This window comes from Pelobates fuscus, chromosome 8 (genome assembly GCF_036172605.1).
Source record: "Pelobates fuscus isolate aPelFus1 chromosome 8, aPelFus1.pri, whole genome shotgun sequence".
Lineage (NCBI taxonomy): Eukaryota > Metazoa > Chordata > Amphibia > Anura > Pelobatidae > Pelobates > Pelobates fuscus.
The window spans coordinates 33,669,940-33,692,216 of NC_086324.1; the positions used below are offsets into that span (position 1 = coordinate 33,669,940).

General features: G+C 37.9%; 1 protein-coding gene across 5 annotated transcripts in view; it reads left to right on the forward strand.

The window, feature by feature from the left end:
* The window catches only part of SLC4A10 (solute carrier family 4 member 10), a 170,092-nt gene that overhangs the window by 80,016 nt on the left and 67,799 nt on the right, over positions 1-22,277 (forward strand). For all 5 annotated transcript variants that reach the window (XM_063429670.1, XM_063429671.1, XM_063429669.1 and 2 more), the window contains exons 3-5: positions 11,762-11,908; positions 15,564-15,702; positions 20,304-20,464. In XM_063429670.1, the coding sequence (XP_063285740.1) occupies positions 11,762-11,908; positions 15,564-15,702; positions 20,304-20,464 (447 nt within the window). The remainder of the gene's footprint in view (positions 1-11,761; positions 11,909-15,563; positions 15,703-20,303; positions 20,465-22,277) is intronic.

The following is a 22,277-nucleotide window of genomic DNA, read 5'->3' on the forward strand; positions in this document are numbered from 1 at the left end:
GTTTCCTTAGGCCCCGAGAAGTTACCACAACTACCATGACCAACTTGCAGTATTGTCTCAGGAGGTCTCACCTATCCAAAAAAGGAGACTATTATTTACTTGATCTACCCCACACTAACCCAAGATAGTCAACACGTTTACATTCCTTACTACACCACGCATAACAAGTGGTGCCCAGTTAAAGTTCTGGACTCCTATTTACTCTCCCTACGTAACCATCTCTCACAACCACTGTTATCACTACACGGGTCAGTCCTCACAACATCAAAATTCACGCTATATGTCAGATCTTTGATCATGAGGTTAGGTCTCAATCCATCCAACTATTCTGGTCACTGTTTTAGAATAGGGGGAGCATCTATGGCTTCAAGCAAGAACATACCGGTCCATATAATAAAAATTTTAGGTCGATGGAAGTCCTCAGCATATTCCCTATACATACCACAACCTGTACAAGAACTTCGTCATGCCTTTATCAATATGTCTATGTAATTATGTTCTTTCTTGTCAATTGTTGATTGTATTAAATTATTGCATGTATCTATTTTTGCCCTCTTTTATTTACAGGCCTACCGCATCGTCGGTTCCGGCACACCACAACCGACTTTTTCTCTTCCAATACTATGCTACTCTTTGCACGCTTGTATCTCTTTGTACGGCCTTTTTTTTGCCCAAAACACAAAGGTGAAGGCTTGGCCTGCAGTTGTGGGGAGGGCATGTTTCCCTATATAAACCTACTAATCACTTTCCACTGTCTCTTTCGTGCTTTAGCGATTTGCATGCCCCCACCCTCCACTCCCTCTATCTATACCTTTCATTACACCTCAAGGGTGGGCCCTCTTTTTTTTACAGGCCTACCGCATCGTCGGTTCTGACACACCACAAACAACTTTTTCTCTTCCTATACTATGCTACTCTTTGCACGCTCGTTATCTCTTTGTATTTCTTTTTTTTTTGCCCCTAACGTTTCGTAACTTTCCCCTAGCCTTCAGCTATCTTTCTTTTCCAAAGAGTCATCTATTTTTCTGGTGCTTTTGGCAGAATTCAGAATCAAGAATCCAAACTATCATGTTTGGCCAATGCGTGGCTCATTTGTTTCTTTATTTGAGCACTTTTCGGCTTGGGCTGTTAAATTAATCTGGCTCACAGTGTTCATTATTCGACCCAAGAACATCCTCTTTTTAAACATGCCTGGTATTGATTCAATGTCTGCGGTTCTTTGCATGTATGAGCCATTAGGCCTATCTACTTTGCTGGCATGTGTGAGTCTTGTGTGAGGGATGATATCCCAGGTAGAATACATTGTATTTTTTTTTTTTACTTTTTGATTTGCTTAATTTTCTTTTTAAAGTTCTGTAAAAATACATTTTAAGTCAACAGAATATAAAACAAACAGAATTTGACTTGTCACCGCTTCCCATCACTTTCAGTTTTGCCTTTAGTCATAGAAATAAACTCACTGGATGCCCTTATTCTCAGCTCTCTGGTTCTCAGCTCGCCAAGGAGATGATATTTTATTACATTACACATTTTCTGCCACTAAGAGAAGCATTCTCTATTTGAACACATCTTACCGTGGAAAATCTGCCAGCCTAACTCTGGTTCTGGGAATTATGCTTAAGCCATTCAAAAAGCCTGTTTTACAAGCTGTCGATATTTGTACTTCAGATGAAAAATACATTGCATCCCCCACAATGAATTACTGTGCCTAAAATGCTTTATGTACTGCGCACTTTTGTTGAAAGGAATTGGCAAGAATGGCTCTGGGCTTGGCTCTCTCTTGGTCTATCACACATGTAGTTGGAATTCCTCTAAACCTGTGGATCATCAAAAGTTAAAGGGACACTAAAGTCACCAGAACAACTACAGCTTATTGAATTTGTTCTGGTGAGTAGAATCCTTACCTTCAGGCTTTTTGCTGTAAACATTGTCTTTTCAGAGAAAATGCAGTGTTTACATTACAGCCTAGTGATAACTTAAATGACCACTCCTCAGATGGCTGTTAGAGATCCTTCCTGGGTCATAGCTGCCTAAAATGCATCCAAACATTCAGTGTCTCCTCCCTCTGCATGCAGACACTGAACTTTCCTCATAGAGATTAATTGATTAAATTCATCTCTATGAGGAGATGCTGATTGGCCACGGCTGTGTTTGAATCATGCTGGCTCTGTCCCTGATCTGCCTCCTTGTCAGTCTCAGCCAATCCTATAGGGGAAGTATTGTGATTGGATCAGGCTACCATTTCTGATTATGTCAGCAGACTGCTTGTTTTTCTGAGTCTAACAGCATGCAGAGTTACAGCTTCAGGCTTGAATACTGTAAGATTGTGCTATATTTATGGTGGCATGAGGGGCCCGGGGCACTAGATGGTGGTTTTAACCCAATAGGGTCAGGAATACATGTTTATGTTCCTGACCCTATAGTGATCCTTTAATAGTTTATAGTGATATTCATATAGGGTTGAAAGAAACTATCACTCCTATATGCGGCTGTATTCCTAACCGACTATCCTTGCTCTAAAATACGGTATTTCTGTATTCCTAATGATATAGTGCCCCTCTGCCCATGGCTTAATGTCTGGGCCCTCTCCCTGGTGGTTAAAATTTCCCTTTAAACACATACCTCTTTCTGCTCCAAAGGACCTAGGTGCTGATTTAATCTCTTTGTCAACAGCTATGGGGAAACCAAATGCGTATGCGTGTTGAGTGCAGTGCACACATTAGGCCTTCCCCATAGGAAATCATTGAATCAGTGCTTCCCTATGGGGGATTTGAAGAAGTAAACTCTGTGAACACCAGTAAGCGCCTCTAGTGGCTATCTTGCAGACAAGGCAATTGAAATCTCCTTTGCTAATTAATTATATATATTATTTTTTTTAAATGGCAAGATATTCCATAATGCTGTGCAATAGGTAGAATATGAAATGAAACAAATTGGAAATCTGAGTATACTGTTTTAAAGATATCAGGTTCTAGATATACATATATAGAGTTAGTGCTCAGAATTAAAGAGATGTGTGCAGTTTAAGTTATGCTGACAAATTTGTTACTTAAAAATTAGTATTTTATAACATTTAAATGCATTTCAAAGAACATTAATTTAACATCTTGCCTATTCAATTCAACACGTTTTTATGACTTATACTAATAATACATCTTGCAATTGCAATGAGGTCATAGTATCAGAGATATCTGTGTTTTTTTATTCATTAGCACAATAGAAATTATAGTTGTATAACACCAAAAACAAAATAACACTTATTTATTGATTTATAAATACCTATAACTGTTCCTGTGTGTCCAACTTGTCTGGTTACAACTACATGTCTGTTCGTCCACCCATTGTAAAGCGCTGCGGAATTTGACAGCGCTCTATAAATAATATAATAATAATATAATAATAATAATAAACATACACTCACAAAAAGCTGACTCTGAGAGTCCGAAGAATGGAACTGTAACCACATCTAAGAGGTGTTATTCCAGATTTAGGGAGAACTGTGAATAAAAGCAAACTATCTCGGAGAGCACATGATATCGTAAAACTCTGAATCTTTGTAATAATCTATAATCTATATGTAGCAATATCTGCCATTGATAAAAGTAATACCTACACTACCTTGGAACTCTTTCCAATATATGCTATTAATATGAACATTGGGCACATGCAGTAGGAAAAATAAATTAGAAACAGGCAAGGGAGTGAAACTTGTTGGGATTCATCTTTATCTTCATCTGGAATCTGGATGAAATATATTCTTAAATTTTGAAAGCAGTCTCTATCCTTGTTGTAATGAGGTTGGATAGTGAGATATGTGTTTTATCAATGTCACCCTGTGAGAGGTTGGAAACACATTTTGGGAAGAGGATAATGGTATTGAGGAGAGTCAAGAGGTAGTAAGGCCTACTGATAAATGATATCATTCTATCCAAAAGCAATGATGTAGACCATTGTTCCCCAACCCAGATCTCAAGGCACATCATCGATCCAGGTTTTGTTACTATCCCTATTTTAATAGGGTAGGGAAACATCCTGGACTATTGGTATGCCTTGAAGACTGAGTTGAATTTCAGTAATATTGACTTGAACACATCAAAGAATTCAAGATTTCATACTATGTGCATACTGAGATTATGAGTGACACAAGTTAACACATCATGTCTCAGTTGCTTACATCGTTTCTTTAAAAGAGGCAGAATATTATGACTTTATTGAGCCAGTTTCTAGTACACATGGACTTTACTCTTATCAAAATTCTCAGTTCGGGAGAATGCAGATGGAAAGCTTCTGTTGAGTGCTAATCAGTTGTGCTGGGGAGACCCGTGCTGTTTGTTCACTGCTCTTTGTGCTTCAAAATTAGTGGTCAAACCCTTAGCCTCTCATATATTGTGATCTTTTAAACCATTTTAGACCATTCCCTTAATTTTTCAGTTGCAGTCATTCTATTGGAATTAAAAAGTTAAAGGGACACTATAGTCACCAGAACAACTGCAGCTTAATGTAGTTGTTCTTGTGAGTATAATAGTTCCCTTCAGGAATTTTCATGTAAACACTGCATTTTTAGAGAAAAGGCAGTGTTTACATTGCCCCTAGGGACACCTCCAAGTGGCCACTCCTTAGGAGGTGCTTCCTAGCTCAGGGCTACGCCAAATTTTCCTCATAGAGATGCATTGATTCTGTGCATCTCTATGAGGAGGTCCTGATTGGCCAAAACGGCATTTGGCCCTGCACCATGCCAATTTTAGCCAATGTCCAACTATACGTCTCTGAAGTTTTAAGTTTGCTTCTGAAATTTGTGAATATGTTTTATTTTTTGCAGTTGATGAGGAAGGGATGTTAGGATTTACTAGCCTAGATTTTATTGCCCCATCTGACAGCCGAAGGAATAGGGGAACGGGCAAGTGGGCAATCTTGGGTATGAAGGTTTACAATATATGTTAATTTTGATTCTATTTCTACCATGGTGTGAGAAAATATGGGGATCATTCTATTGTCTCCCCCCCCATATGGTAATATAGGATCCTGAGTAACCACATGTTATTTGTATGTGTATATATTTATTATAAATTAAAATTATATTGGAGTCCATCCACTGTTTGATAAAAATGTTAATTCTATACTTTGACCGGGGGACAAAGTATTTTATAGTATCATATTTTAGCAGACACCAAAATAGCAAAAGTAATTGCAACTAAAGTCACAATTACAAATTTAACCCCCAAATTAACTTAGTGAATGTTAGATCTATACATTCAGTTTCAACCAAATTGTGATTCAGGAAAATCTTTTTTTTTTGTGAGTAAGAAGTCCATCCGTGGTAACAGAAAAAGGAGAGGAGATATAAAGAAGTTCGTGATTTCTTTTATTGCTGTGCACTAATTGATGCATTTCCGTCTGAGATCAAATTTGTCCAAAACATTTGTCCAAACCAACCCACCACATGGATGAAGTTCTGTACAACCAAAAACATATTTTTTTCTGGAAAAATCAATTCAGATAAATTACATTTTTTTCTGCACACAAGTCTACTGAATATGCAATCTGGGATTTTATCAAGCTTTCTCCAATTTTAAAATTTTAGTTTTTGGAATAACCGAGTTTTGACTTTTTATGTAAATAAATAATATAATTTGCCAGTGTTAGCAAGCTTTTTACACAATATTGTTACAAATCTTTTCAGTTATCTTTTTGCTACATGCAGTATAATCCTATGGAAATGAATGAACACTTTATTGCATTTATGCATTATTTTACTGTACATGATTACATGTTTTGTTCCAAAACTGTTAAAATACTTTTTCAGTAAAGTCATTAATGGACTGAAATCTTTTTATGCTTTCTGTGTGATTTAAATTAACAATATTCTTTTCTTCATCAACTATCCTGAGAAATGTGTTACCTGATTAAAATCGCTTTGCTTTAATTAGGAAGTTTAGCTTGTAGCAGTTTTTCAAGGTGACATTGTGAGTTAAATTTAGCTACTGTATTTCTTGCCTAATAACACATTAGCTGAATATATGTATGTTTCCCCCATTGATAGTTTAAAAATAACTATAAATGAAGTTGGAGTCTTCTGTTTAAACAGAAAAAATCATTAGTTTTATATACTACACAAGTTGTATCCAATTTTTCAAATAAATGGGTATTAAGAGCCCCCTTGTCTCTATGGCCTCACCTTAAAACCATTGGGTAAGCTTTCTAAATGGTTTAATAGTTTGGGATAAACTCTTAAAATGATTTATTTCAACATATATTAAATTTGTCAAAAATATATAACATATATTAAAAAGATATCAGTATATTAAAACATATCAAAATATCACAAAGTTACAATAGTTATCGTAATATTAAATCATGTCAAAGATATTTCCAAAAATCATTTAGAAAGCTTATCCAACAATATTAAATTGAGACTTAGGTGTCATAACCTGGGACCTTCTAAACAAGCTTATACTGAGACCTTTTGAAGAAGTAACTCTTGAATATTTAGTTATGCACATTCCATATCATACCCAAATAATTATAATCCCAGTATTTGTAAATATCAAAACTTGTTAAAGCAAGAAAACTCTCATAATTTTTCTTTACTTTCCATTCATTTTTGTGTGTTGCTATATCATCTCAGTGATATGGAATTCATATTACCTAATGCGCTGTACATGCAGTTCTCTGTTCTGTGGGCATGCAGCAGGGCTGGGTCAGGTGGGGTAAGATCAGGGCAGAAAGTGTGTACAAATAGTGTTAGAATAATGTCACCTTCACCAGAAAAAATTAATTGTGCAGTGAAAACAGGGGGTTGGGGGAGTGCCTTGGTCGGTGGGTCATCCATTGGTGCGTATGTCGGTTCTATTGTTTCATTTGTTATGTGTCAATATAGTTTTCCCATGGTTCCCATATCCTGGACAATGTCTTCATGGAGCCTCGTATTTGAGCTGTCATTTTGTCCAAAGTGTGGCATTCTTTTTTTTTTGTGGAGAACCATGGTCATGGGGGGGGGGGGGGGAGAGGGGGGAGGTGGGTTGTAGCCAGGTTTGGGCCAAAGCTCGTCTAGCTGCTGGGGTAATTTTGTTAAATAATTGTTGTTCTGGCCTTGACCATTCATCAAAGGGTTTTGTTAGCAGGAATGCCCATGGGTTTATTTCGACCGGTCTGGACAGTATCTGGGATGCCAGTGTCTGGATGTCCCCCCAAAACTCCAGAACTGTGTCACCCTGGGGCAAGACCACCACATATGTACGTAAGTTCCCTTAGCCCCGCAGTTTCGCCAGCAGAGATCTGTGGGTGTGTTTTTCATGTGATACAATTGAACTGGTGTGTTATACCACCTAAATATGGTTTTGTAAGATTGTTCTTGCCTCATGACACATATAGAGGTCTTTGAGTTGGCCTCACAGATATCATGCAAGTCGATACCCTCTAGTGTTTCGCCTAAGTCTGATTCCCATTTGTTAGTGTAGTGTAAGCCACCCCAGTCGTTTGTGGTGGAACAGAGGTGGGAGTAGAGAATGGTAATCATCCCCCTTCGGTAAGTCTCCGTGTGGAAGATTTGTTCAAAGAATGTCGCTTTAGTTTTGGCGGCTGTTTTCACAGACGTTAGGTTAGCATAGTTCTGTAGTTGGAGATATCTGAAGAAATCAGAGGGGGTGAGGTTGGTTCTGGTTTGGAGTTCTGGGAAAGAGACTACGGAGTCGTCTATGTATAGTTGGTGGACTCTCTGGAGGCCTGCATTCTCTAGTCCTCTAAATTCTCTGGGCCTCAGGCCTGGAATAAAGGCTTGGTTCCGAAATATCGGGGTGAGGGAGGGTAAGGACATGAGTTTGTATTTAAGGGCGAATTTGTCCCACTGGTAGATAGAGTTTGTGATGGATGGGCATGTTGTCCGTGGTAATGCTCTGTGTTCTCTGAGGTCTGATTTCATGAATAGTGATTCCAGGTCTACCCTCCATCTAGTGTCAGGTGGGGATTGCCATAGGGCTATTTGTGTTATTTGGGTGGCTAGGTAGTAGAAGTGTAGGTGGGGTAGTCCCAAGTCCCCTCTCGCTTTGGGGCAATATAGGTTGTTACGGGACACTCTACATCGCTTATTCTGCCATATGAACCGGTCAATTACCCGCTGTCTTGCTTTGTAATGGGGATGGGTAGGACTTGAAACAGGAATAAAATGCGAGGGAGGATGTTCATTTTGATGGAGTGTATTCTCCCGATCCAGGATAGTGGTTTATCTGCTTACCCCCTTAAGGACCAAGCTTCTGGAATAAAAGGGAATCATGACATTGCACACATGTCATGTGTTCTTAAGGGGTTAAACTTTTTATTGGTCCCTAAGGAAGTCTATTTGGACAAAATGCGTAGGACCTGATACGGCACCAATATATATATATACTTTTTTGTTTGTTTGTTTTATACTTTTTATATTAAATAAAGCAAAAAGCATTTATATACTCTTCGATTTGAGTGTGGCCCTTCATGCTGCAGCGCTATTGCCAGGAAAGGAGGAGTCTTGAACCAGACCCACACTTTTATCAGGGGAAGCACCCTAAGGTGATAACATCACTCTTCATTCTGTGAGTGTAACCCAATAGCGCACATTAACCATTTTTAACAGTGTTACACTATTATATGCTTTTATGTTTTGTAGATTAAAAGCTGTATCCTCTATATTGCCTTGGTTGCATTTATATCCAGAAAGAAACGTGTGTCATCTGTAGCAGACGTAACTAGAAGCATAACTAGAAACCACGGAACCCCGGTGTAAAAATTGCCCTGGGCCCTCCCATACATCTAACTCCCCCCCCACATGTCCCCACACACAGACACATGCAGACAAACAGATACACATGCAGACACATACATGTAGACAAACCCATTCATACAGACACACACATTCATACACACACATACACACAGAGACCCATACATACAGACATACATACAGACACACATAGATACACACACACACAGACATACATGTAGAGACACGCACATACAGACATACAGACACACACATGCACTAACGGACACACACATACACACACTCACAGACATAAACAGACATACACTCACAGACACATACACACATACACACACATACACTCACAGACAAACACACACACACACTCAGACACACACACACATACACACACACACACACACACACATACACTAACTCATTAACTCACAAACAAACACTCAGACACACACATAAACACACTCAGACACACTCAGACACACACACACAGACAGTCACACATTCAGACACACACACACTCACAGACACACACAAATTATTAATATTTTTTAAACTTAAAAATGTCCACCAAGCCTCCCTACCTGGAGAGTTGGCATGGATCTGCCCCTGGGGTCCAGTGAGGCTTCAGTGCGGCGGGCGGCTGTGTTCCCTTCAGAGGCGGCGAGGTAGCTGTGTTCTCCCTGCTCTGCTCTCTTGTGCCACGCGGGCCATCTACTGATGCCGGGAGCCGGAATATGACGTCATATTCCGGCAACCGGCAGCAGCAAACGGCGTGCGAGGGAGCAGAGCAGGGAGAACACAGCTCTCTCGACGCCTCTGCCGGGAATACAGTCCCCTGCTGAGGGGGTCCATTAGGTGGTCAGCAGGCCACCTCTTGTGCCCCCTTATGACAGGGGGAACACAGGGTGCGGCATCCCGGTCTGACAGGAAGTGCTCTCTTAGTGAGCACTTACTGACAGACCGCTCGGCCACGTTACACACAGGCAGGAGGGAAGCAGCACAGCTCTCCCGTCTTGCCAGAAACCCACAGACCTGGGCCAGTGCAGCTGTGCACTGGCCCAGAGGGTATCCAGGCGGCCCACGGTCACAGGGGTCGTAGCTGCGGCTGGGCCCCCTGGAGTGAAGGGCTTGGTCGCAGCTGTGACCCCTGTGACCGTGGTTGGTACACCACTGGTATTTAGTGTGCAGACTTAGTAATCATCCATCCATTGTTTAGTGAGTCAGAGTGCAGCCACCAGGATTCTTAACCTGTGCTCTGACTTACTAAGGATGTGGGAAAGGCACAGTTCTTGGCTCTCTGTACATGATCCCAAAATTTAGTATGGTGGCATTTGAACAAACAATTTGGCTAAAATTTTTACCATTCAGATTTAATTTGTGAATATTCAGAATTTAGTGAATAAATCTCTCAATGCTCAATGCTCTAGACAGGGGCCCCAAATCCTTCTAATTGGAATTATTTTGTGTGTCAGGACAAGAAAATTGTCATGACGGACAGAAAAATTGGGCTGCCCCTTTAATGCACTTCAAAAAGGTTTTTTTCAAAATTACTAAATCAACTAAGTAGATCCTGCCTACTTTTGCTTCTCACCTGTTATTAATGCACCTTTAATGCACCATATTAATGCACCTTTGATTGTACTGACATATGGCCAAGTGCTTGCTCGTTCAACTGCAACTTGTAGACAGGTTTGTCATGTCTTCTGTACTTACCCTGCGTTCTCACCACAAGAAAGCAGTCTAGTACCTTGGCTAAAATCTCTCCACCAATAGCGTGGCCTGTTTTGAGTCCCAGCTCACATTTTTCTCTGTAAGTGTACCTGCTCTGCTTTATAGGTTCACCCAGATAGCGATTGAAGTAAAAGGGTTGAACTATATGTATAATCACAAGAAACAATTGACCCAAGACCACAGTGTATATGTTTAGTGTCTGTGTATGTCTGTGTCTGTTAAGATTAATGCTGCTAAAGAGTGCTAGCTGAGATAAGGAAAGATGAACAGGGTTTGGGTTAACACAACAATTTTCATCTGTGCCATTAACCATGACAGATAAATTTGGATTCAATTAACTGTTATTAATTGTGGAAGGTATGAATATATCCCCTAACACTGTACAGAACTGCAAAGTAAATAATTGTAACTGTGTGCAAATGCAATCAGTATAGTATTTGCTTGTGTTAAGTCTCAGTTTAAATTGGTGTCGATATAATATTGCAAAAGTTCAAGGAATTGAAGAAATGTTATATTTAATATTTGTTATTACAATGTCACAAATCACAAATGTCATAATTCTCATCCACCCTCTAAATTCAATTCACCCTCCTCCACCTCTCACCAATTTCAGTTTTTTTTTCCAGTAACCCATTCAATTTCATTCTACATGTCCAATTTTACGTAATGATCCTTTTTGAGTCAGGAAAAGAACATTGTGTATCAAATGTATTTCTCCAACATTTTCTGACACTATAAAACAGACATCTTGTGCATAATAGGATGTCAGAGAGTTACAGAACCTTGCAGAAATTGCCACTGTTCATTTCACAAACATGAAGCTTCTGATCATTACAATGTACCTTAGGGAGAATGAGGAAAATGTAAATTAGTCTGATTTAAAAAAACTAATATACTGTAAAAATATGTCTATTGGCCATACACATCTTACATTTTACAATTTATGGCAATAATTTAATTTAATTTAATCTACAGTAGCATCATAATATTTAAAAAAAAATAATTAAAATTGTGTTGCCTCGTGTTGTGGGTATAAACATTTTTCATTTTATTATTTTTATATATTTATATTTAGTTATTATTTGACACTACTTGTACTTTGTTTTGTTTTTAATTTTACTCAAAGATTTCCTCGATTGAATAAAAATAACTCTAACTACTCTGCTGTCCATACAGTAAACAGTTAACATGTTCGACAAAAGAATTAGTGGGTTAATGTGAATAATGCAGTGTGGCTGTACAATATATATTTCATTTCTTTTGATGATTATTTTTATTTAGGTCACCGAACATTGTTCATTGGTGTACATGTACCACTTGGAGGGAGAAAAAGCCATCGTCGCCATCGACATCGCGGACACAAACACAAGAAAAGAGATCGGGAACGTGACTCAGGATTAGATGATGGACGAGAATCTCCAACATATGGTATAATTACATGCAATCATAACATTTTGCATAGAGTGATATTAGCAATCAATGTGTTTTTACGGAAGGATACGGTCGAAGGTGTGTATTAAAATCAAAGAACCCGTCACATAAATATCTAGAAGATGATATACCATTTTGACTTGGCCTAGCTCATCAATGATTTATGACAGTTGGCAAGTGACCAGGGTAATGAGTCAAGATAACCCATTGAGGGTTAGCTGTTTAGATAGTGTAGCCTACAAATCAACCATGGCTACCATTCAGCTGTATTCTAACCTGCTAACGTCTAGTTTGCTTGTCTAGGTTTTCTACGAAGTCTCTTTGGTATACACTTTACATGTAGGCCAGAATTCTGCAATATTTTTTAAATGTTCGTGTGTAGATTATATCGCATGGTGTTCTTGACCATTATGTTTGTACAATGATTTTATAGCAGATACCATCTATTACACTTTACATATACTCAATGCCCAAGGTCTAGAGACTAAAGTTTTGTTCATACAATTAACTCAAAGCAAGCTACCTCATCTATATTGTTCAATATAGGATTTCTGAAACTGCTAGAGATCTTGAGAGTAACTTAATCTGACGTGAATACTAGTATGATTGATAGCATTCTATACCAGGAACTATGGTGAAATCAGATTGCCCTTTATTTAATCAAGATACCATGTAGAATAATGTCAATTTCTAGGAAGAGAGCAAGAAGAATAATGCAAAGAGCTATATTGTTAGTGTACTGTTCCTAAGTTCAAAATGGACATTTGGGTTTTCTTTAATATTCTTCCTCTTAAGGCCACCAACTAAGACCCAAGATCTCACAACTACATGCATTGTATTTTCAGTATTAGAACAATAGGAAACTAAAAACAATAGAAATGTACAGAAAAATAATGGTCTATTGGAAATTGTCATTTTTTTGTTGCTGCATATTCGTAAGATGCTATAGACCTCAATGTAATATTTTTGGATTCGTTTTTCAAATGATTTAAAAGTTTGTATACAATTTTAAAATGTTTTAGTATTTTGGAAAAAGTTTAAATTTTATTAGGTTTTTGTTTGCTAAATTGATATTTACAAAGCCCCGTGCGCAGTAAACTGCGATGCACTGTTTGTTCTGACACCTTTCTCTGATGGTCAGCATTACGTTTTTCAGCAATTTGAGCTACCGTTACTTTTCTGCGTGATCGGAACAGACGGGCTAGCCTTCATTTCCCACTTGCATCAATGAGCCTTGGGCGCCCATGACCCTGACTCTGGTTCACCGGTTGTCCTTACTTGTACCACTTTTGGTAGGTAGTAACTACTGCATACTGGGAACACCCCAGAAGACTTGCCTTTTTGGAATTGCTGTGATCAAGTTGTCTAGCCATCACTTTTTGACCCTTGTAAGAGTCACTCAGATCTTTTTGATTTCCCATTTTTTCTGCTTCCAAGACATGACATTCAAGAACTGACTGTTCATTTGCTGCCTAATATATCCCACTACTTTATAGGTGCCAACGTAACAAGATAATCAATGTTATTCACTTCACTTGACAGTGTTTTTAAGTTGTGGCTGATCAGTGCATGGGTTAATTTCAAAGAAAGACAAGCTAGTTTGGAAGGTCAGGTTCATGTAGTGAATAATTATTTTTGGTAATACCTGAATACCATGAGTCTCATTTCTCCAAATGTGAGCAATATTGTGTAGCTCAATGAACTGCGCATCAGGCTCAGGACTTAAAACAACAGACTCTGTACTCTTTATGGTCATAGCACCACCTGAATACCATGAGTCTCACTTCTCCAAATGTGAGGAATATTGTGTAGCTCAATGAACTGCGCATCAGGCTCAGGACTTAAAACAACAGACTCTGTACTCTTTATGGTCATAGCATTATATTTAAAGCTGGACATGTACTCTTTTATATGCAGCGTTGTCCACTGTAGCAATTGGAACAATCTCTTTCTACTCCAAAGGATCTCCTTGCAAAGGGAGCTATACAAGTCCTAGGTGGAGTGGTTGCCACACATATGTGAGAAATATTTTCCACATGTTATAGCTTCAACCACCTCCTATTATTATTTAACCTTAACGGACTACTCCAACCAAAAAAAACATACCTCTGTTCCAAAGCCAAGGCCATATTCTGCCTGCATCATATTCGTCCTCTATTGATATCGCCTCCTAATGAATTGGGGACAAAGTTAAGGGAGGGTGGGCTGAAGGGAAAACAGAGGTGGCATGGAGCAGTGGCCTTGCTGCTGTCTCATGCAAGCGTGCTGGCATTGAATCACAATTTTGTATAGAATTGACTTTAGTCACCTGGAATTCTTATTCTGGACTGTTTATTGACACCCCAGTGACACTGCTAGAAGTGGAATTACAACTTTTGCAGCATTGGGGCTACATTTTGTAATTGTGGCATTTCATTAAGAAACACTGCAAATACAGAACCCAGGAACCCTGACCACTTCAATTCACTGAAGTGGTCATGGTCCCTGGAGTAACCCTTTAATGGTGGTCTATAACATAATGGTGCTACAGCACTGTTCCAGTTTCCAAATTGGATTTTGGTGTTAGGTGGAAAATAAAAGTAAAAATAGCGCCACCTAACTCAAAATCTACTGCAGTGCACATCCACTAATAAAAATAATTTTCATGAGCAGTAAATAATATAAAAATTATATACACCTTGAAAGTATTAAATCTAGGGATGGGTGATTGTTGACAGGTTCATATACAGTTTAATGGAATGTTTCATGAGATGTTTTCATTGATTTTATATTTTGATGACATTCAAAGTAAAAAAAAAAATCAGGGAAAAAAATGATTACTTGTCTTGACTCTCCATTATGTATCCCATGTAACACTGTGCATGTACCTAATTCTCAGTAAAAATCTATAGGACAAATATAGTGCTTTCTGGGTGCGAGACTTTGGGCATGCCTTCCTCATTGAGTCTAGAGTACAAGAGCAACACTTATGACTAGCTTAGCATGTGCCGCTGTCCGTGGTGCTGTTTTCATAGGTTTACCAGTTATTAGATTCTGATCTGGCAAAACAATTCAGTATGTCTGAATTGATTGCTCTTGAATTTTTTTTTTTTTTACAAATCAAATTCCATCCATGTGGTTTTTCAGTTTGGATGGAGTTTGTCCATGCAATCATTACAGGAACACAATTCAGATGAACCAAAATGGTGGCTGCTCACAGTAATGTAGATTGAAACCCAATGCAAAAATCTAGCAATTATGCATACACATAAAAATGTGACTGCATGTATTAACAAAACGTAAAATGATAAATTACAACAGGGCTCCATTTTTGTAGTAACTTGTATCTGTCTTGTGTCACTTTTAGCATGTTATCAACAGATCTTAAAGCTATGAAGTGTATCTGAGGATGTGTGTATGTAAGTGTGCATACATGTTTGAGGATAGGTGTGTATGTGTGCATAAATGTCTGTAAATGTGTGTAGACAAATGTGCATGTCTGAGAATGTGTATGTGTGACATGCATGTCTGAATATATGTGTGATGATGAGTTGTCAAAAATCCTGTCGTAAAGCTATGTAATCTCACATCCATCCATGTTTAGTATACAAACCATAGATAGAGTACAAACTATAATTATTACTTTCATTCTTTTCTTTTTAAAATATTCCAGATACTCCCTCGCAAAGAGTCCAGTTTATACTTGGAACAGAGGATGATGATGAAGAACACATTCCACATGATCTCTTCACGGAACTTGATGAAATTTGCTTACGTGAAGGTGATGATGCTGAGTGGAGAGAGATGGCGAGGTACTTATATCGCAGGCAACGTATAACTTATGTATGGCGATCAGGTGGGGGTCAGGTCTTGTATCCTATCTGAAATATATAAAAAAAAAAATATCATATCACATACTTGAAAAAATAGTCGTCTCTAATTTTTCCTTATAGAGTTAGCAGATAAGTAAAAAATATTAAATTATATAAATGCACATAATTGTAATTCTATATATCCCGAACAGCCATCTATTAATAAAAGTCATGTTTTACCCTACATTTAAGAACTAGGTCTGCATTCTGAGTTTCAAATGAATGCTGCGTTAATATTTTTTTTAAAACAAAAAGTGCTAGGTAGTGAAGGTGATAAAAATGTTAAATACCTAAAATCTGACCAATAAAAATAATATATAATATTAAAAATAATATAAAGTAAAACAATTGCTGTGAATGAAAATTAGATAATAAAAAACAACAACATATATAAAAAGGCATTCAAAAAAATGTGATAAAGAATGTGTTGTGTGGAATTACTTATCCAGTAAATAGCTGTCTAATAAATCTTCATGTACATAAATATTTAATATACGAGGTGTTGCTTCTAAATTTTCCATATAAGAAAAGAGATGTTAGTTCCTCTTATTAGCTCCACTTGCTATCACAAAGCAGGTGATCCACACACTGTGCCCTGTCTTAAGTGCTAAGAACTTGCACTAAGTGGGTGAACTGAAGACGTACCACATGTAGGAAAAAACAATGTATTTTATCAGAAAAGACTTTACATGATACCAGGGAGGGCTGGCAACATTGCGCAAGGTTTAAGGACAAACAAATAGCCTTTTCCTTTTTTTTTGCAAACAAAACTCACTGATGTCAGTATAGCTGGTCCACATCGGTCATTTGGAGCATGCAACATATATATACATTTGATATGGAGGTGGCTACAGTTGCAAGGCTTGTCATTATATATCAATACAGCCTCTATCAGTATGGCCTGCACAGTATTATGGAACATTTGAACATTTACAAAGATATGTGCATGCCTAAGGGGTGCAGACTCTGTTGTCCACCAACTCCATTACCACCAATAACTACTTCTGTGTTCTGAATGTCATGATCCCTACGGTCACTGGCAAACATCTCAGAAACATCACATATATTCATTGTAGTCTGGTAGCCAGGTCAGCATCAGATGCCCCCATCAACCAATCAATACCCTCTTAGTGGTCCAGTCCAGGCCTGAAAAGCACTAAGAGCACAGGCCAGCCTAAGGACAAATCCATACAGTGTTGGGCTAGCAAACACCTGTACAACTCCCTTCTGCTGCCTTGATCCTGCAACAGAGAACCCAACACATCTTGTATTATTTTTATTTTCAGAAGAATATTTTGAGGCTGCAACCCACAATCATCTTAACAGCTCTCCCATGCTTTGGCCTGGGAGCACTTGCTCCTTTGACATCTTTGCCAGCCCTCTCATGCCAGTGTTCATAAATTAATGATATTATGCCCATACAAAGACCTTCGATAGTGCCGTATTGTATTCATGGTGACCATTAAATAAATGCTTTTGAGCAATGCTTAGTACATCTCCAATAACACAATGCATAGTGAATACATAATTTTACAGGATATACGAATAGTAATTGCACATGTAGATGAACACGCTGTGTACGGCATATCTTTTTTGGATATGGAAGTGAATAAACTGCATCAATCAAGTGATCTTTATGGACTGCGAGTACTTAGACCTAAATCCACTGGCAAGTGCTTATGTAACTGAAATACATTTTTAAATAAAATCTCTCAAATAGAAAGAACAAAATATGATTTAATCTTGTAATGTAGAGGATATGAAACGGTATCAGTCATTCAGAATATGACAAGATAGAAACTTAAAGGTAGAATAAAACTATTACAATTCTTTGATAGCTGGTCAGAATTAACAAGTTCCCTGAACTTTTACCAAACAGGGTAAAAGGGCCCTTATAGTAGGAATGGTGAAAACGATATTATGAATAATGTGGCTGTATATGTTTTACTGGCTCTCTTTCACTTGTCAAAGAGACACAGTTTCAGGTTATACACTGCAGAAAAACAGAAGAAAAAAAAAGAAAAAAAAAAAAAGAAAAACAAGAGGAGCTGATATTGTTTACTTATTTCAATGACATGAGTCATTTTCCAGAAAACAATTGTGAAAATGTCACAGGATATATTATCTTTTAAGGATACTATATTGACCTCCAACAGTTATTAGCTAATATTGATTCCCAACTTCTATACATCCCTACTTTCTCCTGTCCCTCACTGACTATCTCCTCATATAACACTACCCTCACCTCTGCCCTGGATGCTGCAGCTCCGCTCCAAACTTGCACCTTGAGGAGAACACACCCCTAGTCGTGGAACACTAAATCAACACGCTACCTGCAGAGATGCTCCCGTTCTACTAAACGCTGCTGGAGGAAGTCACACACCCAGTCTGACTTCCTCTACTACAAATTCATGTTGCATTCATACAGCACAGCCCTTGTCAAACAGTCATACTTTTCCTCCCTTGTTAGCTCATGCTCTCGCAATCCCAGGTGTCTTTTTAATACCTTTAACTCCCTTCTTTGCCCTGCTGTGGCCACCCCCCAAACTAACCTTACAGCCGATAGCTTTGCATGCTACTTTACCAACAAGATTGAACAGCTAAGGAAAGAATTGTCTCCACCTTGCCCCTCTCTCTCTCTCAACCACACCTAGGTCATGCCTTTCCTAACCTTCAGACTTTCTCCCAGGCTACTGAACAAGAGGTGGCTGCGCTTCTATTTTCCTCTCGACCCACCTCTTGCCCGCTTGATCTTGTCCTGTCTCACCATATCAGATCTCTCTCCTCTTGTCTTGTGCCTTCCTTAATACACATTTTTTTTTACTGCTCTCTCTCTTCTGGTGTTGTCCCTGCTGCCTTTAAACATGCTACTGTAGTACCCATCTAAAAAAAAAAACATCTCTTGACCCGTCCTCCCCTTCAAACTATCGTCCCATATCCCTGCTCCCTTTTTCCTCAAAGCTTCTGGAAAGACTTGTCTTTACCCGTCTGACTTGCTTCCTCAATTTCAACTCTCTCTTTGACCCTCTTCAGTCTGGCTTTTGCCTCCTCCACTCTACTGAGACTGCTCTTATTAAAGTCACTAACGACCTAATCGCAGTAAAATCCAAAGGGCATTACTCTATACTAATTCTTCTTCCCCTCTCTGCTACCTTTGACACCGTTGACCATGTTCTGTAGCACTGTCCTCTCTTGGTTTTCCCCCTATCTCTCCCAACACTCATTTAGTGTCTCCTTTTCTAATGATACATCCTCCATTTGTCATGCCTCTGTTAGAGTACCCCAAGGCTCTGTCCTTGGTCCCCTTCTATTTTCTCTTTATACTGCCTCTCTTGGCAAATGTATTACCTCATTTGGATTCCAATACCACCTGTACGCTGATGACACTCAGATATACCTGTCCTTCCCGGACCTCTCCCCTGCCGTCCTACAACATGTCACTGCTTGCCTTTCTTCCATCTCTGATTGGATGTCCCCCTGCTTTTTGCAACTCAATATCTCTAAAACTTAACTCCTTGTCTTTCCTCCTCCTAATACTGATCCCCCTCTTTTGCTCTCCCTTCAAGTGAGTGGTACCCACATCAGTCCACCCATTATACTTGATTCTGGCCTCAAATTTGAGTCTCACATCCAGTCTGTTACCAAATCCTGTAGATTCCGCCTTAAAAACATAGCCCACATCCGCCCCTTTCTTACACAAGATGCTACTAAGGAGCTTGTCATGCTCTAGTAATCTCTCATGCATGGATTACTGTAACTCTCTCCTAATAGGTCTTCACACAAGTCGTATTGCCCCACTACAGTCTTTAATGAATGCTGCAGCTAGACTGATTTTCCTCTCCTGTTGCTCCTCCCACACCTCTTCCCTCTATCAGTATTTACATTGGCTTCCTGTATCCTATAGGAGTCAATTCAAGGTACTAATCCACAACTATAAAGCACTGACCAATTCTAGACCCTCCTATATCTCTTCACTGATCCGCAAGTATGCCCCTTCTCGGAGTTAAAACTACAGGGACATGGCATCCAGACCACTTCACTGAGATGAAGTGGTCTTGGTGCCTATAGTTGTAATTCAACAACATCTGGGTGGCTTCAATAAATAAAGGCATTTGGTTATAGTCAATCCTATTTAAAACTATGAAACATTGTGTATAAGAAAAAAAAACAAGGTTCTAATACGTAGATGTGTTTTTATTTATTTTAAATTGTATTGCTCCAAGATAGCTACATTTCTTAGCAGACAAAGCTACCATTAATTTACACTCATACCTGAATTTACATTTTTGATTTGGCATGTAACCAATCGATGTTTTTTTTTAAATTCTGTAACTCATTGCATGCTTTTTTTGACATAATTAAAAGGTAGACAAAAAAAAAATCATATTACTCTTACAAACATAGTTGAACTTACCTAGTTATGTCATATCACGTAGAACCAATAATAATGAAGAGATTGGACTGATCACATACAGGTGGCATTAGAATGTTTTAGAAGTGGCTTGGACATTGGAATCCTATTGTTTGTTTTTGTGTTAAAGGTGGCTGAAGTTTGAAGAAGATGTTGAAGACGGTGGGGAAAGATGGAGTAAACCCTATGTGGCTACGTTGTCACTTCATAGCTTGTTTGAGTTAAGAAGTTGTATCCTGCATGGAACTGTTCTATTGGACATGAGAGCCAGCACGCTAGAGGAAATTGCAGGTACTGTGTCTAGCATTGGTTATAAATGCATTGCTAATGTTGTGTAATTCACAGACTTCTTTATATGTTACTAGAGTTCAGGGCTGGGCCAAGTGGTTTTTGGAAATCCCGAATAAAACACAAATTTACTGGAAATCAAAATATTAAAAAATAAGCCCTCAGAGTGAATTAATTCTCTAATGTAAATAATTTAATAGACTTGTGCATTCAGTTTCTCCTAAATCACTATTTTGTTAGAATCTTGGGCAATCGTGAATAGTCAAAGGTTCCGCACTCCAAAACAGCACATGGTTGAATCATGATTCAAATGAAACAGACACGCTTTATTTCTTTTGTGATTTGGAGTTCTGGCCATGGTGCCAAACAAAAGTTGTTTGATGGAAAAAGTATATATTCTATATTTAATATATATGATCTAGTAGTTTTTTTTTTGCTGCCCCTTTTCTTTTCCCCACTATTGGTTACTTCTTCTCACTTGATCTGTGACCCAATTGGCACAAAAATGCGCCATGTACCACAGAAAATACACATATATATACACTGATTTTCACCATTTCTGCCTAATTGTCTGCGTGTATTGAAAAAATTCTTCCATATGAATGAACTTTGGACCACCACATTTTTTGACAAATGAATTTGGACTAACAGATTTTTTTCTCAAAATGCAAGTCTATAATTTAATCCTCTTGAAAACATCACGATGCTTCCTGGAATACGATGGCTACAATTCATAATTTATTTACCTTACTAAAGATTGATGAGAAAGCAATTATACTTTGTCCACAGCCGAAAACCATACACCATTGGCATGCACCATGCATGGTCTACATATTTTTTAATTTTTATTCCCTTCACTTCATTTTTAATCAAATTCATGTTTAATTGAATAATTATTGAATTAATAAGCAACGTAATTTAACCAACCATAAATGATACATACAGTTTTTATATCAAGAAGAGTTGATCCTATTTTATGTTTAATTATGCTGCTTTTTTATTTTCCAGATATAACATGAATTTATTAACTCATTACTATTTCAAAATAAGCCGTTGGATCACTGAAATGAAATATATCACTAAGAAAAAAAAAAAAACTTTTTCTTTAATTGTAAAAATACTTCAATGTAACAATTGCTGGTAAGCCTTACATCTTCGACAAGCAAGGGGAAAAAATCTTTTGTTGAAAATTTAAGTTTTCCCTCCCAGATTATCATAGAGCATTTTCTCAAGCAACAATGTATAAACAATGTGTACTTTTGAGCTTATTTCAAAACATTACCAACAGTTCTTACTTTGCAATTTTTTGTTTTATTTTTCATTTAATTTTCCCAGATTATCATTTAAAAAATGTGTGCATGCAGTGTTTCCAGTTCCCAATGAGATTAATAATTTGACAAGTAACCAGTATTAATCTCTGCTGATTGCTGTCCAAGAACAAGCGTGTAACAGACAAAGAAAGCCAGATGGTATAACATATTGAGATAGAAAGATATACTTTATAAAATACAAGATTTTTTATCTTTGTGGACGAATTAAATCATGTTATTTATGCTATTTATTCCAATATTAATTATGAATAATGAGAGAGAAAGGAAACTAAAAGTGATGTTGTTTTGCGAAAGGTTTGTATTAAATACTCAAATAACTGCACTGAAGCTGTGTACATATATTTAACAAAATGTTTGATTGGATGCTTTAAGTTTGGTGCACAAGCTACATTGAAGCAGGCCAAACATTTTAGTTTCTACTAAATAATACAACTTGTGGGTTATTTTTTATTGTAGAAAAAAAGAGAAATAACAAAAACGCTAAA